We start from the raw sequence: 18,974 nt of genomic DNA on the forward strand, positions 1-18,974 counted from the left end.
CTCTCGTTCTACTCTAGGTAAAATGGAAAACAGCTACATAGCGGTACATAACTGTAAAAGAAATTACGCGCGAGAGTGTTAATTTTGTCCCTTCCGAATCTATGGGCTTTGGGCTATCGGAAATGTTTTTCTGCTGCTTTTATTTCTTTCTCTATGAGAACTGATAGGCTGCACATTGCCATTTACTCCATTGAGTCGCGCTTGCATACTCGAATGCACAGGGTAAACGGCCGCTTCTCAGGATTTACAAAGATTTTGCTTTGCAGCTGCAAAAATTTTACATTTTAAGAGCGGTTCATATAGCTTTTCTTGGAATAATTTGAAAGTAAAATAAATGTATCGTGATTTTGCAATGAAAAAAAATTTTTTCGTAACAGAATAGAAGTATTGAAATAATTTAAAGGTTAGAAATTTTATGGAACATCAGAAAATTTTCCTTATACCCCAAACAAGCTATCGCATGCCGCTAAGTTAAGGCAGTTAATATTTGAAAACTCGGAAAATGAAAATCGAAACTTTTAAATACGATTGTGGATTGATGAAAGTACGGAGGAAAAAGATGTATAAATTAGGAAAGATTCTAATAATTTTAAATAATGTAAAAAATATTTATTAGTTTGAATAAAATTGTTAAATCGTTTCAACTTGGATTATTTCATGAAAAATTATTGTTACGATCGATCACGTCTTTCTTGGAAAAAATAATTAGTATCCGTCCGCATATTTATCAAAATTTTTCAATAACACAAAGAGCTGCAGGAACCAAGTAGCCAAAATATGTGAAGAGTAGATATAGTAAATAATTAGCATGTGAAGCCTGGATATAAAATAAAATACCACCACGACAGCGAATAAAGATGTAAAGTCGACAGCACGAGATTCAGGTAAGATACAATCATACTGGCACAATTTTTATTAAAATTTTAGATAAAAATCTATAAAAGTATTTATAAATATTTACAATTTTTAAGAAAAAAATCAGCACTTTTCGTGGAACTGAAGTGCGTACTTCCACTTAAGAAGTATTCACAGCATATGACTGCAGCGAGTTCGAGTAATTCGAAAAAAAATCAATTATTCATAAAATAATTTTACGCGAAATTTTATGCAATTGCGCATATTTTCGAATAGGAGAAAAAGGATCTATAAAGAGTTAATAGACAGGCAAATAATTTTATCATAGTAAAAATGAGGTTATTCAACTATCTAAAATATAAATTAATTTCAATCAAATTTTTCTGAACTTGATCCAAAATATTTTCAGAGTCAATATATTCTAGAATATATACTTCTAGTATTTGCCATTTAAAAAAAGGTAACATTTTTCGATAAGTTTCAGACTCAATGTTATCGACTGCTTTTTGGTGTTTGATGCGATTACTTTGATCCCCAAATTTCTTCTCAAACATGCTTCATGCGTTATCTTTGCAACCTACATGGGCTGCCTTTTGATGTATAAGCAAACTATGTTTATATCCAAATTTTTTCTCACACTTATCGCACGCATAATCTTTTCGACCTTCATGTATTACATTTTGGTGGACAAGCAAATTATATTTATGTCCGAATTTTTTTTGGCACTTGTCGCATGCGAAATCCCTGCTATCTTTGTGTACTCTCTTTAGGTGGGTGAGCAAATTAGATTTTTGTCCGAATTTCTTCTCACACATATCGCATGTGTGATCTTTGCGACCTTCATGTACTGACCTTTGGTGCAAGAGCAAATTAAATTTTTGTGTAAATTTCTTTTCGCACTTGTCGCATACGAAATTTTTCTGACCCTCGTGGACCGTCTTTAGGTGGATGTGCAAATACGGTTTTTGTTTGAATGTCTTCTCGCATTTGTCACATGCGTAGTCTCTCCGACCTTCGTGTACTGTCCTTTGATGAATGAGCAGATATGTTTTTCGTGTAAATTTCTTCGCACACTCGTCGCAAGCGTAATCTTTGCGACCTTCATGGACTGTTTTCTTATGTCTGATCAAATGCATTTTTTGTCTGAATTTCTTGTCGCACTTGTCATATAAGATATCTTTAAAGACTTTAAATGAGAAATCTTTCTGACCTTCGTGGATTGTCTTTAGCTGTAAAAGTGAGTGCGATTTTCTTCCAAATTTCTTTTCGGACTTGTCGCCTACGTGATTTTTGTGACTTTCGTGTACTGTCTTTATGTGCAAGAGCAAACTATGCTTATTTGCGAATCTCTTCGCGCATTTTTCGCATAAGTAATCTTTGAAAACTTCGTGGAATATTCTGTTGTGTTTAAGTAAAGTTGACTTATTTTCAAATTTCCTCTCACACTTGTTACATGTGAGATCTTCACGATTTTTGTGTACTAATTTTTTGTGCGTAATCAAACTTGATTTTTTAACAAATTTCTTCTCGCACTGGTCACATGGAAAATCTTTGCGACCTTTGTGTCCGGATATTTGGTGTCTACTCAAATGACTTCGGAACTCAAATTTCTTTTCGCACTTGTCGCATGAGTAATTTTTATGATTATTGTGAATTGTTTCTCGATGTGTTATCATACTTGATTCTAGTGTAAAATTCTCCTGACAAATATCACAAACGCATTGTTTGTCGTCTGAAGCAACAACGTCAAATCCAATTGAATTATTTTTTAAGATAACTTCCTTGGGTTTCTCCTCACTTTTATCCATTTTGATGCTTAAATTTAATGATGGATTTTTCTATTTAGTGTCACAGAAATTTAACGAGTGAAATGTATATCTCTTGGTTTTATGACTTGTTTCATTGAGAAAGACAACATTGAAACTAATTTATTTTTACTATAAACATGTTCAGTGTTTGAGTAACGATGTGAAAATCGTTGTATTGTTTACAATTATGTTACCGATTTATCGGTATACATTGCCCTTACAATATTTAAACTAGTTTAAATATATTATAAAAAATCAAAAAAATTCCACCCGCATGACATGTCGTGGTGACATACTCCACAATCTGCCATTGGGAATATGATCGTCTGTGTTTATGAATGGAAACTCCTTTGCACGTGTTAAGTATGAGTTAACCCATAAATTAAGATTGAGCAAGTTATATACGATAATCGAAGGATAAGTACAGAGTCAAAGTTTTTGATTTCGGTTTACTCGAGTCAGTCGACTATGATAGCGACATGTATCTCTGTCTCTGTCTCTCTCTCTCTCGCACTCGCTCATACATGTCTCGCTCGAACGTCGAGCTATGCGTGTTCGTGCAGTCTGCTTAGACGCACGCACGTAACACGCGCGTATGTTTACATAATTCACGCAGATCAGTGTGTGAGGCAGCAGCGTCACCAACAATAACGAGAAAGATCGCCTCGACCGCGCACTGCAAGTGATCATCGTGACAAAAAAAGATACGTTCTATATATTCTTTAAAACTACCGTGCGCGTGTGTGCTCGTGAAAAAATGTCTTCGTCGTCCGACGACGAGTGCGGCGAGAGCTGCGTGGAGCTGAAGAGCATGTGCGAGAACGTCAGCTACTCGGGCGGCGTCAGCGACCGACGCGAATTCCTCCGCCAGCTCTACGATCTGATCGGCCGCTGGAAGGGCGATCTACCTAACCTCGGCAACATCTTTCGGCCGCGCGAGCTCGACTGGCTGCTCGCCGAGTCCGTGACGAACAACAGCTGGCAGCAGCAGTCCGCGGCGGCGGGCCACTCGTTCGTCGACTTCGTCATACGCTCCAACTACGTGGACGAGTCCGAGGTCGTCGACAAGGACGGCAGGCCGTGGTCGCGTCGCACCACGGCCATCCATCGCGCCGCGCAGCACCAGAAATTCGACCGCATTCGCGATCTGTTCAAGATCTACAGGAGATTCGACGTGAACTACGTCGACGAGGAGTCCGGCCTGACGCATTTTCACGCGGCCTGCGTAGCCGGCCTCGACGACCTGGTCGAGAAGTTCCTCGAGCTCGGCCAGAATCCCAATTGTCCGTCGAGCAAGTCGGTCGACGCGCCGCTCCATCTCGCGCTGCGTCACGATCGCGTCAAGGTGGTGGAGCTGCTGATGGAGAGCGGCGCCTTCCCGAATCTGGCCAACGAGGACGGCTCGACGCCGCTGCACGTCATCAGCCAGAGGCCGAGCGACGACGACCTCATGGAGGTGTTCTTCAGGATCAACGACGCGATACTGCAGAAGGTGCAGCTGGACGTGCGCGACAAGCTCGGCGACACGCCGCTGCACTACGCGCTGCGCTACGGCAACGCGAGGACCGCCGAGACGATGCTGAGGCGCGGCGCCAATCCGAATCTGGTGGACGCGCGCGGATCGACCCCTCTGCAGATCATCTGCGAGGGAGGAAGGGTGGAACTGTTGCGGCTGTTCTTACGGATCGTCGACGAGACGGGTCAGCAGGTGGACATCGACGCTCGAGACGCCGAGGGCCGGTCAGCGTTGCGATTGGCCGTGGAGAATTTGTGGGCGGACGTGGTCGACGTGCTGCTGGATCGTGGCGCCGACTTGACGAATTTCGTCTTCTCCATCAAGAGTCACATCTTGAACAAGGACTTGGAGTATTACGACTGCATGAGAAGCGAATTGCAGCTGGAATTCGCGTGCGGCGTTCTGGCCGTGACCGAGTGCCTCGAGAAGAGGGGCTACCAGCTGGCGCGCGCCGACGCCCTGACGATCATGCACGCGTTCGCCCAGCAGGGTATCTTCGAGGAGTTCGCCTCGCTGGAAAAGTACTGGTACGAGTACGAGGAGCTGACGACCGAGGCCAGCCAGATAATGATCAATCCGCGGGTGTCGCTCGACCGAATCAGCCTGCTGCGGCCCCGTGACGCGGCCAAGCAATTCCGGTGTCTCGACTGCTTCGCGCTGTGGCGCTCGGGCGAGCTGTGGAAGAAGCTGCCCGAGGCGCCGCGGCGGGCCTGCATCGCCCAGCTCAACGAGATCATTGCGCGCGGCTTCTGCCGGCGCTGGGCCTACGAGGCGTTCCTGGAGCTGACGCGATACCGCGTGCCGGTCGAGTGCTGCGACGCGATAGTCGGCGAGCCCTCGTTCAAGAACGTGGATCTGTACAAGATTTGTTTGGCGGCCGCGGGGGGGAACTCGTGATTCTTCGAAACTCCGCACTCGTGTGTGAAATAATAACGACGAAGTGTTGTGCGACGGCACGAAATAGCTGCGGCTCGATAAAAAATCATGAATGTAAACATTAAGCTTTGTTACATGTGTTAATATAGAAATAAATAACTTTTTTATATTTTCATAAGAAGTGGTTTAATAAAAGTGTATTTGAAAAATTTAATTAATTATTATGTTTTAATTTTATTCCACATTTTTTAATAACATGTCATTCCATATGTAATTTCTACACACAACCTTAAAAAAGGTTATTTTCACAAATTCAATATTCGATCGTGCTATGCGTATGCATATCTCGGGAAGATAAGTATCTCGCTTTGAGCATATTGATGCACAGCGCTCAAGTGGCAGTTTCTGGTCTATTTGAATTTTGAGGTGGGCGCGAGGTTCTAAAAGTCACCGCGGCGCTGTTTATCAGAGTATCGAATCGAAGGCTTCGGCTCGTGTCGAACGACGGACGGATCAGTACACGTTACGACCCCGCTGCAGCGTAAACAAAGAAAGATCGCATCGACTACGCGATTGTGTGTTTGTGCGTTTGTGTGTTTTGTGTCAAGTTCTTGTATCGTGTGTAAGTTTGCGAAAAGATGTCTTCGTCCAACGACGACAAAAACGACGATTGCCATTCCGAAGGAATGTTTCCTAATTACGAAAAAACATTGCAACGATTGAAGAGCGCGGCTCAAGAAGTGAATTGGGTCGGTTATACAGATGAGATCGGAAAATTTCTGAACCATCATCTCTATCCTTTGCTCGAAAATGAAGCTGGCCCAGTTCCAAATCTTCTAAGCGTTTTTCAAAAGAGACAAATTGATCGTCTTCTCACGGAGGACTGGAACAGAATAGGTCGGTTATTCATCAAGTACGTGATCGACGCCGGCTACCGGGACGAGCCCGACCTCGACGAAGACGGCAAGCCAATACTGCGTCGCAACACGGCGATACACGACATGGCTTTGGAAAGAATCGAATTCGACTGCATCTCTGACCTTTTTAAAATCTACGACAGATTCGACTTGGACTACGTCGATGAAAACGACGTGACGCATTTTCAAGCCGCCTGCATATCTGGCTGCGTAGACGCCGTGGAGAAATTTCTCGCACACGGCCAGGATCCCAATTTCGTTCCTCGAGAAGTCGCCGAATATGCCGAGCCGCCTGTACACTTGGCCCTGAAGTACCGCCGAAAGGAGGTCCTCGAATTGCTGCTGAAACGAGGCGCAGATCCAAACATAACCAACAAAGACGGATTGACGCCTCTGCTCTACATTTGTAAACTTGCTTACGATGACCGTGAAGTCTTGGAGACGTTTTTCGAGATCTGCGGCAATATCCAGCAGATAGTGCAGGTCGACGCTCGAGACGACAGCGGCAAGACGGCATTACACTTGGCTGTGTTTCGCGGCCACGAAAACATCGTCGAATCGCTGCTGAAACGCAGCGACAGTCCAAAATTTACTCCTCGGCGCGTCACCCGCCGAAGCATCCGCGACTTGCAGCAGAGAGTAAAAGTCAACGCGGTGGACAATTACGGACAGACACCGTTGCAAATGGCTGTGGAAGGTAATAGAAATAACAAACGCATAGTCAAATTGCTACTGAGAAACGGCGCTGATCCCAATTTGGCCGACAAGGAAGGATGGGCTCCTTTGCAGACAATTTGCCAGCGAGATTACGACGTTTATGATTTCGCTAAACTATTCCTAAAAATCAACGACGACTTGAATCAGACGGTAAATATCGACGCTCGGAGCGATTCAGGCAGCAGAGCACTACATACGGCTCTGATCAGCAACTGCAGCGAAACGGCCGGATTGCTGCTGAGACGCGGGGCCGATCCTAATTTGGCTTGCTGGGACGATGGATCGTCACCTCTGCACATCATCTGCGGGAGAGACTTCGATCATAGCCTGACCAAGGTATTTTTCGAGGTCACCGACGAGTTAAATCTGCAGGTGCAGGTCGACGCACGGGACTATTTGGGCCGGACACCGCTGCAATTGGCCGTGGCGACTCCTTTGCCAGAGACCGTCGATACACTCTTGAATCATGGCGTGGATCTGTCCAAATTCGTTTTTCCAACTGAGAGTGATTTTGCTAAATATAGAATATGGAATTGGGAAAATAATTTTAAATCGATAATAACTCCTGCCCTACTGGCCGTCGTCGACAGTCTTGAAAAAAGAGGATACGTATTGAAGCAAAGCGACGCATTTTCGATCATGAAAGTATTCGCTAAATATGAAATGTTCGAGGAATCGACAGATTTTGGAATATGTTTGAATGACGTGAATTTCGCGATCACAGCGTTACGGATAAAAGTACGTTCGGATGTGTCTCTGTACCAAGTGCTCCAGCCACGAATCGAAGAACAACTCACATATCTGGATTACTTCAAGTTTGCGCGTACGGATGAATTGGGCAAACTTCCCTATGAACATACAAAGACTTGCGTTTTGCACCTGTGCGAGAAAATATCGAGAAGATTTTTTCGTCGTTGGACAGTGGAATTTTTCATGTCGCTGACGCGCTACCGACTGCCGATTCTCTGCTGTGAAATTATCATCGGAAAATTAGTGAACAAAGACTTGTATCACATCTGCGTGGCGGCCATGGACCAAATCAACGAGGATAGTAAAATAGTAATACGTCATAATCCAAGACCATTGAGAGTTAGGAAAGCTCCAAAAAGGCTACAGTATCAAATGAAAAGATTTTAAAGGTTCTTTATTATTCTTACTATAAAATTCATAAAAGGAGTAAAGAAATGATTTGTGAAGATATATTTGTTTTATCAACTATAGACCAATGTTCGTTACGGTGATGTACAGTTTTTCTTTTATGTTTGATTTCATGTTGAATTTTTTTGTTTCTTTATGTCATTCAAATGAATAAAATGTTCATTGATTTGCTTGTATTTTAAAATTTTGTGCGTTAAAAGTTTATTTCTGTTTTACGTACAAAAAAAATCGTAAAGAAGTTTCACATCTTGCGTTCGTTCTTACGCTTATTGATTTTTTCTATTAAAAACACGATGTCCGCGTTTATATCGGTTGACATTGAAACCCCCAGAAATAAAAAGAATAGTACGTCGTTGCACAATCAATCAGGTTCCGTTGGGACGAATTTATTACCGAAGTGCAGCCAATAAAATGTTATACCGTAATCGGAAACGTCTGTTTTACCGACTCCAAGGTCGTAATTTTCTTTCGCACACATTGAATAACCGAGTAATTTATCAATAAATGTTAACTTTGAGTAACTTTTTTTTGTTAAAGCGAAGATTTTAATTCGAGCCAGTGGGCATTGCAATCTCATTTTACAAAAGAGATTTTATTATAAATACGGTAGGAAGCCAGAGGGAGAGAAGATCTCTGCGGGCTCGACGCGCAAGAAAACTCATGTTAATGAAGAAAAGAAGACGCGGGAAAAAATTTTTCTCATCAAATAACGCGCGCGCGCGTCGTGTACACACGCGGCTCGGTGTGTGCGTGTGAGTGTGTGCAGCACACGTAAAAAAAGAAATGTAAAAAATGTAACTTTCAGGTCGCGCGCACGGGGCGCGTATACATTATACGCATAAAGAAATAGAGAAAGAGCAGTGAAAAGGAAAAATTTGTCTGTCAGAGAGAGAGAGAGAGACACGCTCGCGGCTAAGGTAATTTTATACACCGACTTTATAGTGCGTTATAAGGTTGTGTGTGTCGGGGGGAGGAGGGGATTTTTTGCCACCTCGCACGCGCAGCAGCAGCAGCCCTTCTAGAGTTGGCGAGATGACGAGCTTTATACGCTGTACGTATACGGGAGCGTGAGGGGGAAAAAAAAATTAAATTTTTAATCAACGCGTAGTTTTCCTTTCAACTCGCGCATACGACACGCGCACACCTACATAGAGCGCGAAGCTAGGTCAAGCTTTTCGCGTCGTTCGCGAAATCAAATCCATAAAAGCGACATCGATATCGTTTCACGCGGACGATTTGTAATAATCCTTCATAGAAGTACCAGCTCTCTATTCGGTGGTACGCGCGAATAATTTTCCCCGAAAACCAAATATTATACACTATGCACGATGATCTCACCCGCATACATATATAGATGGATTCAGCATGTGTTTTATGACGCGAGGGAGGTACATCGTACGTAATGCAAAACATACCTCGGCGCGGTACGCACACGCTCGAATAAATTCTGTAGGCTGCAGCTGCAAGCTCGCGTTATATATTGGATTTTTCCGGCGCGCGTTTTTCCCGCGAATATTAGAAACACGCGTTTCATCAACGGCTTCTTTATTTTCCTATTTTTTTTTTTTTTTTGCGTAAATGCGCACTGTGTGCGGGATCGCAATTACTCGTTGAATTTTTCGAGGAATTAAGTTTGTTTAATCAGGTCGAAAACGAGCCTTTGACGTGAAAGAAAGCGTAATTTTTTATTCTCTAAACAACTGACGACTTGTTCTCTCGTGGCTCGAGTTCTATACGTAGATATCCGACACAAGGTAATTACATGCCAAGGCGCTTTTGCGAATATTATACCTACATATATAGTTCAAACGCCGATAAGTGTATTAAAATTAACTATAGCGGCAGCAGCAGCAGCGAAATTACATTTCCGAGCGAGCGAGCGATGGCCAAGATCAAAATTCTATTCTCATCTCGAGTCTCTCTCTCTCTCTCTTGCGGGAAGCAACGGAGCATGCACACATAGAACATTATATCGTATAACCATAGCCGAATTTTCGTTTTGTGCGGCGGCGGCCGGCCCGCGTCTCAAAGCGCAGCACACACACAGTGCGGTGCACTTTATAAGCCGAAGGGCCTGGACGAGCGATAAGACGTTCGAGCTTCTCGAGGTATAGGATCGTTTGCTTTGCCTACTGCACGTCTAGAGTCTTGCCATGGTAGTAGTACAACTTGGTTCCCACAAAGGATTTGTATCCAATGCCTACATAGATATATATCGCGTGCGCGCACACCTATATATACATGAGATTCGTCGGAGAGAGAAGAAAAGAATTTTCGGTTCTACGGTGTGTAGCAGCAGTGAGCTTGGGTACCGTGTTATATATACACAGTCGCTGTGTGCGCGACGACGATTGATAGCCCATCGCGTGAACTGCATAGAGTAAGAGAGAGAGAAAGGAGCCGCACGAGGGTTGCATTGTCAGAGGGAACGAGAGAGAAGAGATATTGGGCGCTTTCGAGCATAATGAAACGTTTCTTCGATACATCTTGTATATAATACGAAGAAAAGCTTTACAGAGAGAGAGAAGGAAAGCCCGGATAACAATGGCAAGTTGAGCCCCATACATCAAGTCGCGCGGGGACGGAGGCTTGGCAAAATTTTATACATCGTATCGTATTATAGATATTATATTTGCAATTAAACGGTGTGCCGCGCGCGGTCGAGGACTTTTCTGAAAAGTTTCGAGCTCTGTATAACTGTGTGTGTGGCTTGCGGAAAAAATCATACTTACTGCACATGTACGTCTACATAATGTACGTCTCTCTCTCTCTCTATAGTATGTAGTTCTTCTTCTTCTTCCTGCAGACAATGTCTCGCGCTTATCTCGCTATGTCTTTTGCCGTATATATATCCATACAGCTTGGAGGAGTTTCGCCCGCGTTTCCAACTCGAACTTCGTCTACTTTATTGTAAAAGAAGATCGAAGCTGCTGCTGCTGCAGTCGCTTTATATAGTATTATACTTGCCCGTGGCAAGTAGACAAGTGTCTCCTCCTTTTCTTCTTCTTCTTGCCGAGTTTCTGATACGTAGTGTACGCGAGTATGTGTATCGATTCATCTGGCTTTGATGCGTATCTTATATATGTATGGAATCATGTATTTTAAAGGGGGAAACAAAATTTCGCGTCTCTCTCTCTCTTGAGAGAGTCTCTTTTGTTTTGCTGTCAAATGTTATAATACTTCGATTCGTGTGTGAGTGTGTGTAACTCGATGCATGTATAAATCCATGGTACTTTGATCTTGTTTTCTTTTATCAATTTATAACGAAGACTAAACTCTACCGAAATATTAAGTCAAAAGTCACGTAAAATAAAAAAGTTTTCAAGCATCGTCCCCGAAAATTCTGTCGCACTCGCCTCTCGCGCGGTGCGTGTATACAACTTCGGTGTCCCGTATACACGCGCACGCACTTAGCACTCGACTCTGGATGCCGCCGCGACGCGTAATTCGGTTGAACTGCTCTTAAATTAAGTGCAGCATTGCAGTATATACATACACACCGAGTCCATCGTCTCGATACACTATACATACTGCTCCTTCGTATCGTTGTTTGCAGTATCACGGAATTGTGCGCGCGCGTAGAAGCGTGACCGCGTGTAGTATAATATAACGTCTTTATATTGCCCTAGTCCATTTCCAATTGTTGCACAACTTCTCTTTTCTCTCTCTCTCTCTTTTGGTCTCACGTGACATTTGTAATTATTTAAACAGCTCTATGCTATATACCGTGTACTACGCGCAGAGAGTGTCGAATGAATGAATTTCGCGTTCTCACCATTGAAAATTGATGCTGCATGCACACACGGAGTAGGCTTTTATATACGAAGCAGTATAGCAGTAGCGCAGCGGCAAAAATTATGCAATGGACAATTTTACATCGTCGCAAATTCAGATTTATGCATCGAAGTTTTCTCGCGCGCGCCTCGCGTATATACCATGTTTATTATTATGCAGATCTCTTGAACGCTTTATCGTTAAAGTTTATTAATGCCTGATGGAAAAAGTTACGTTACGCTGTACGTATACGTTATACTTGATTATGTGCGCGCGCGTGGCCACGCACGAGTTTCTTCTTCGGACTTGTAACGCACACACACACGCGCGAGCGGGTGAAGGAATTTTTAACGCAGTTTCGGACGCTATGTCGTTAAAATAAAAAGTGTATATAATATGCACGCGCATGAAAATTTCATGCGACTACGTGTATACGTGAGCTGTCTCGAGTACTCTCGAAGAAGAGCTTTTCTTTGGGGGACGGAAAACCGAGGCAAGGAATATATTTATATATATCGCGCTACTGCTGACGCTGGGAAAAAGCCCCGAGCGAACGAGAGAGAGAATCACTTCCATGGATCATCAACGAGAGCATAATATACGAATTGTCGCATCGTGTCGTTCGCATAGCTGCAATATAGAGTTCGTGCATATACATATACAAACGCGAGAGTAGAAACAAGCTCCGATGTATGTATACGAGCGAAAGAATGTGTGTAGTAGCGCGCGCTCGACTCGCAATCATAATATGAACTGCTGCTGCTTACTGTGCTGCTGGACTGGTGGTAGCTGCTGCTACTCTGCCTTACGGCGCAGTCGCACCGCGTGGATCCCCGCAAAAGCCCGTCGTCGTCACTGCTGCTATACTGCTGCTCGACTCGGAGCTTTGAAGTTAAACCCGCGCCGCGCGTGCGAAGCGAGAGTCCGACTCGGCCGCGCAAGCGAGCAGCATCTGGTGGTGTTGTGGCTGTGCTGTGCTGCATCTCTGCTCTCTCTCTCTCTACTGGAGCTTTTTGTCCTCGATTCCCGCGCGCGCTTCTACTGATGCTGCTGCTGTAAGCGAGAGCTGTATAATATAATAATATATATGTAGAGCGTTGGAAAGTCCTATAGTGCGCACGACGACGAAACACGTGTCTCTCGCGCTTTTTTCCTCTCTCGCCATCCGTGTGAGTGTATGTGTATACAAGTGTGCTTTTTTCGCGTAGTGTTTTACTAATCCATCGATATCAATTAAATATTTGTTATAAAAAGTGTACATGCAGCTGGACTGCGTGTACGCACGAGTGCAACGTCGTTGTTTTTGTTGTTAGTTGTTCAGTGCGCGATCGCGTGCATATAGTGTGACGTGCAGCAGCAGGTGGTGCTTATTATATAGGAGATAGGATACATTGAGATAGTAGTGTGCTGCACTGCATAGTATACAGAGAAAAGCCCCAGCAGCAACTGGTATATCGGTGCTTTTTTTTTATCAATCGAATCAGATCATGTATTGGAAATCGACGATTCGACTATTGTGCCTGGTCGGCCTGGCCAGCGCCATCGCCGAGGACGCCTACGTCAATCAGTGCAGCGAGCTCAAAGCTCAGGAGCACTTGGACCTCAACGAGGTAAGTAGTCATATAGCATGACGAGAGAGAGTTAATAACTGCACTCTCTGTCTCTCTTATATAGTTATAAACGTCATCAAAGACGCGCGGTATACAGTCGTTATATTATATAGGCTACTTTTCTTATTCTTCTTCTTCGTCGTCGTCGTCGTTTGCTTTTGTTTTTCCTTTCGTGCCTTGTCGAGTCAGTGCAGCGAGCGAGAGAGCAGTTAGTTTCGTTACTGCTGCTGCTGACGTTCCGCAAAGTCTTATGAGCGCGCCTCGGGCTAGGCACTCTGTGCACTTCCGACCATCCGTCGTACATATATATGCGCAGATTCACGGGGATCATCGTCAAAGCGCTAAGCGCAGCAGCACTCAGGAGAGCCTCGAGTTAGATACAGTTATTTTTTTGAAGAAATTTCATTTACGCATCGTCGGCTTCTGATTCGTGGAACGATGAGAGATCTTAAAGTAAACGTCGTATTTATCAGTCCATCGACGTAATTAGTTTAATGAATCAATTGTATATGAAAAAACGGCTGCATCAAAAATGACTCTCCGCGGCAACAATGACCGAATCAATAAAAACTCTCTCTCTCTCTCTCTTCATCCAAGTTGAATCGGAGAGACCGGTGGAGCTTTTTTTACAATTCTATATCCTCGCTCTCTCTCGCGCGCGCCCGCTTATTTTTCTCGTGAATATTTTAAATCTAACGCGCGCGAACGAGTTTTTATTTTATTCGTGCTCGCGCTAGTACAAATATACAGAGACGACACGACGTTGAATTCGTCATGCGCTCGAGTCCTCGAGTCGACGCACCAACGAGCTTATTTTAAATCGTTCTCGATCTTGAATATTTACGATATTCCTCAACGGGACAATTAGCGTGACAAAATTAACTTTTTCTCGAGTCAGCGCGAGCGAGCCTATATATCTATTTCCCTGTCGTGAGAAAAAAAAATAAAATAAAAAAAATAATAATAAACTCGACGCCCGCCTCGACGCGGCGCAACAATCAAAATTCCGTATTACTCCGGTTTGACGTTTGCGCGCTACAGCAGCGTTGATCGATATATACCGCCGTGGTTACCAATGGCGCGACTGCACGATAAAGAGCTCTCTCGATGATTATTGAAAAGTAGAGAAAGAGAGAGAGAGAGAGAGAGAAAAAAAGAGGAAGAGGATAGGCTCGCGCGCAGGCATTAAAATGTGCGCGACGCTGCAGTCTCGTCAGCACGAGATAATGTGTCGCAGACTGATTCTCGCGCGCGCATTTAACGTCGCGCCCGCCCGCCCGCCTGCCACCGATTTAGAATGATCAAATAGTAGGCGAACCAAGGCCGAGTTCATTCGGCCGCAGCGCGCATCATCGTCGTCAATTGCGCTCGATCGTCTGCCTTACGTATTATACATGTAACCAGTGCCGGATTATAGCATAGGCCTCATAGGCACGGCCTATGGGCCACCCCATCATGGAGGCCACCACAAGATTGGAAAAAAATTTTAAGATAAATGAAAAAAAAAGTTACAAATGGTTTTATCTTTAAACTTTGTATGTGTGAAGTCCACGTTTATCGAAACTTGTTTTTTTTACGATCGGGGAAAAACCCTTAACGAGTGCGAAAGTTTCACATAATTAATGTATATACTATTTAATATACTAATAAATTATATGCGTTATAAACTAAATAACGCAAAATGTTTGCAGTTATGTTAAAAGGTACAATACGATAAGTTTTTTGACGATCATGACAGCTAATGTTGAAGCTGATGGTTTATTTAAATATATGATGAGATTAGAAACCACTATTAATATAGTTTTTTGGCAGGAAGTATTGCAGAGAATTAATGTAACCAATCTAGAATTGCAAAAAAAAGATAGTGATTTGAACACATCTATCGCTCTTTTAAAATCATTGAAAAGTTATGTCCATTCTCTGCGAGATAATTTCAAAACTTTTGAGACCACAGCCAAAGACTTACTTGGAAGTGACGAATACGACATGGTTCATAAGCGAGCTCGCAAAAGAAATAAACGTTTGGATCCACTTGACTATGCAACATCAGAAGATATCGAGCTTGAAGGTTCTCAAAATTTTCGTGTCAAACACTTTTTGCCAGTAATTGATCAACTAGTCGGGTCTTTGGATCAAAGAATCAGTGCTTACGAAGAAGCAAGTGGTTATTTTGGATTTTTGAGGAATTTGCACGAGATACCTTCCCACGAGTTGGAAATTCACGTAAAAAAACTTAGTAACTTTTTATAAAGATGATATAGATAATAGTTTACTTTCTGAATTGTTACAATTAAGAGAACTCTCCAAACAGTTTATTTTTAAAAGTGATCAAAACGATGAAGGTGAACAAATTAGCTTTGAAATCAAGTTATTCAATCTTATTGTAGAAAAAAATTTTATGGCACGCTAACCTAAAAATCGCAACTTCGCCGCTACTTTTAGGCTTTTGTACCATAAAATATTGTATGCAACTGATACGGATATGCTTTTCCAACGAAACTCGTTACAGCCCTCGCCTTCGGCTCGTGCTGCAACCCCTCGTTTCGCTGAAAAAGTATATCCGTACCCGTTGCATAAAGTACTATGAAAGATATGTTTTCCAATACATATATTATATTAAAAATATATCTTGTTCTAATGACAACAAATGTCACTGATGAAAGGTCATTTTCCAAATTAAAATTGTTAAAATCATACTTAAGATCATCTACGAATCAAGATCGACTCAATAGTCTGGCTATATTGGCTATGGAAAATGATTTATTACAAAAATTGTCTTTTGATGACGTCATCAACGATTTTGCTGAGAAAAAGGCAAGAAAAGTATTATTATAATTTTTATTTGTGATTTTAAATTAGTTTACAAAATGATTCTAGCCGATTGTACCAAAAACTGCTTTAAGTTAATAAAATAAAATTTATAAAAAATAAAATTATCATTTGAAATTCTCAATTATTTCGTGCCCTTAAAGAGGCCACCAAGTAATTATGCCTACGGCCACCCTGAAGGTTAATCCGGCACTGCATGTAACAGCTCGCGCGGCTTTACCTACAAACTACTACTACTACCGACTCTTTTTTTTGTCGCTCTCCGACTGTCTATCCGTGTGTGCGTGTGCGTTTGTATATATACGCATTCTACGAGAGCTCCGAACGGTATTTACACACTTTTTGATGCGCCTATATATACCGTAGCACGATCGATTCTTTCGAATTTTTGCGAGCGTCGCTTTAGCTCGATCTCGATGCGCGTTGCACACGTACAAATAGTTACACGTACGCGAGGAGGGGGATTTTGTCAGAGACTGTATATTTTCAGGTCAAAGTACCGGCGTATTGCGAAACGGACTTGAAGCTATTTTCAGAGAGTTTGTGTATATTTTTTTTTGTCGATCGTGGGAGAATATATAATCGCCAACGGAAAAATCTAGAATTAGCGGTTGTTGGGCGTAAACAAAATTGCAATAACTAAATCCGTTACGAAGCTTTCTTGAAGTGAAATTTATTGAGTCGCGTTAGATATGAGGGGTGAAACTTCATGTTTTTGGTTTAACCAAGACTAAAGGATACTGCCGGTGCTCGCAGTATTAAAATTTTTTTTTCAAAATTCATCATTGATGAGATGATATAGCTAGATAGAAGAGTCGATGAGAAGAAAATTATGATCAATGGAAAAATTGAACCTCATTTTTTTTTAAATATATTCATTTATTTGATAAAGCAACATCGTACATAGAAAAAATGATTGCAAACATGATTATGGTCGCGAACTTCGACCCGCAGCCGCCAGACAAATGTTAAACAAATCCTTGTTCTTCAGCGTCTCCATGATCATTCCACAGCACTCTATCGGGAGTCGGTAATGTATCAATTGCATAAAAGGATCCAGGGCCCAGTCACGGCAAAATTTCGTCAATACTTTCTCGCGCAGGCCCGAAGAACAAGCCTCCCTAGACTCTTGGGGAAGCTCAGGCAATTTGTACGAGCTTGCGAACTTGTAGATGTCCATATACGTAGGTTTTTTCGCCATCTCTTCGAATACTAAATCTACCAAATCGTCGACATCCTTGGTGGTTGAAGAATCCGTACTTCCGAACAATCCGTACTTGTCGAAAAATCCCATGAGCTTCGAGGCGTCGTCTTGGTTCATTATGTAGCCTCTTGCCTCGAGCAGTTCGACGATGGCCAGCAGGCCAGTCGCAGCATCCAGTTTAATCGCGGTACAATCCCCGACGAGATCATTGTTACCCTGACGATTGTCGTCCCGGCGTCTCTCGAGCAGTCCGACGCCGGCCAGCACGCCAGTCGTCGCAGCCAGTCTAAACACAGGACAACCCTTGCCGAGATCATTGTTACCCCGACGATTGTCGTCCCAGTGCCTATCGGAGTCGGTCGGGGTCGGAAAAACGAAGCCCGACACGTTGGCGCCACGATCCAGAAGACTCTTGACTATGTGCGGCCAGCAGCGCGCCACGGCCCATTCCAGCGCTGTTCGGCCCTCGGCGTCCCGAGCGTCGATCCCCACCGTCCACTGTCTTTCTTCGTTTATACCGAAGAATAGCTCCATCGTGGAGCTGTGTGCGTCTCTCTTGGCACTGATCAGCAGTGGTGTCAGCCCTACCGCATTGGCCAAACACGGATTGGCGCCTCGTCTCAGCAGCGCTTCGACCATCTTCGTATCTCCGCACGAAATAGCCAAGTGCAACGGTGTGTTGCCCTCACTGTCCTGGGCATCGATCTGCACCGTCTTCTCGAACTCGTCGATGAACTTGAAGAATCGCTCAAACCAGTCCCAATTCTCGTATCTTTGACAAATAACGTGTAGAGGAGTTTGTCCTTCCGCATTGGCCAAACACGGATTGGCGCCTCGTCTCAGCAGCGATTCGACCATCTTCGCATCTCCGCACGAAATAGCCAAGTGCAACGGTGTGTTGCCCTCATTGTCCTGGGAATCGATCTGCACCGTCTTCTCGAACTCGTCGATAAACTTGAAGAATGTCTCTAACGAGTCGCAATTCTTGTCTCTCTGACAAATGACGCGCAGAGGAGTCAGTCCTTGTGCATTGGCCAAACTTGGATTTGCCCCTCTGCTCAGCAGATCTCGGACATTCCGTTCACTATTCCGACCCTTCAGATCCAAAAGCAACGGTGTGTCACCCCGATGATCTTGGGCGTCGATCAGCACCGTCTGCTGGAGTTCGTCGACGTTCTCAAGTAGCATCAAGATCACGGAGTCAGTATTATATAGAACGTCACATTGACTTATAACATGCAAAGGAGTTGATCCATCCTTATTGGCCTGACTGGGATCGGCGCCATATTTCAGCAACAATCGAATAATCGATTCCATAGCATGCGTCACACTTCTGGCTACGACGAAGTACAGCAGCGAATCACCTGTTCTTGGTACGAGGCAATTGGGATCGACCTGGCCGAGCTCGAGGAATTTCTCCGCGACGTCGTCGAGGCCATACTTGCAGGCTATGTAAAAATGTGTGTAGCCTGACTCGTCGGTATAATTTGCGTGGAATTTGTCGTAAATTTCGAATAATTTTATCGCTAAGCTTTTCGAAGTCCTCGATTTGCATTCGTTTATCTGGTGTACTGCTGTGGTACGACACAGCAGTGGCTTACCGTCTTCGTCCACGTCGGGCTCGTCTTTGTAGCCGCTGCGAATGACGAACTCGATGATTTCCTTATTCAAACCAGACGACTTGATGCTCTTCGTGAGAATCCAATCCAT

General features: G+C 43.6%; 2 protein-coding genes across 3 annotated transcripts in view; both read left to right on the top strand.

The window, feature by feature from the left end:
• The first annotated feature begins 3,150 nt into the window (after positions 1 to 3,150).
• LOC106652884 (ankyrin-2-like) lies at positions 3,151 to 5,190 on the top strand. The gene has a single exon (XM_014372046.2). The coding sequence runs from the start codon at positions 3,421 to 3,423 to the stop codon at positions 5,074 to 5,076; it is 1,656 nt and encodes a 551-aa protein (XP_014227532.1). The 5' UTR covers positions 3,151 to 3,420; the 3' UTR covers positions 5,077 to 5,190.
• A 2,570-nt stretch (positions 5,191 to 7,760) lies between these two features.
• Positions 7,761 to 18,974, top strand: part of LOC106652945 — a 39,310-nt gene continuing 28,096 nt past the window's right edge. Inside the window, exon 1 of one of the 2 annotated variants that reach the window (XM_014372147.2) lies at positions 7,761 to 7,828. Coding sequence is in view for 1 of the 2 variants with exons in the window: in XM_014372146.1 (XP_014227632.1) it covers positions 13,109 to 13,231 (123 nt within the window). In the remaining variant the exon portion in view is untranslated. Of the gene's footprint in view, positions 7,829 to 12,537; positions 13,232 to 18,974 lie in introns of those variants that run through there. The other variant, XM_014372146.1, reaches the window with a different exon arrangement.

The sequence above is a fragment of the Trichogramma pretiosum genome, unplaced genomic scaffold, assembly GCF_000599845.2.
Source record: "Trichogramma pretiosum strain Unisexual culture from Peru unplaced genomic scaffold, Tpre_2.0 scaffold3, whole genome shotgun sequence".
Classification (NCBI taxonomy): Eukaryota; Metazoa; Arthropoda; class Insecta; order Hymenoptera; family Trichogrammatidae; genus Trichogramma; species Trichogramma pretiosum.

What these genes read in the sequence shown, in the direction of transcription:
- LOC106652884 (XM_014372046.2), top strand. Translation starts at nt 3,421, where the DNA reads ATGTCTTCGTCGTCCGACGACGAGTGCGGCGAGAGCTGCGTGGAGCTG.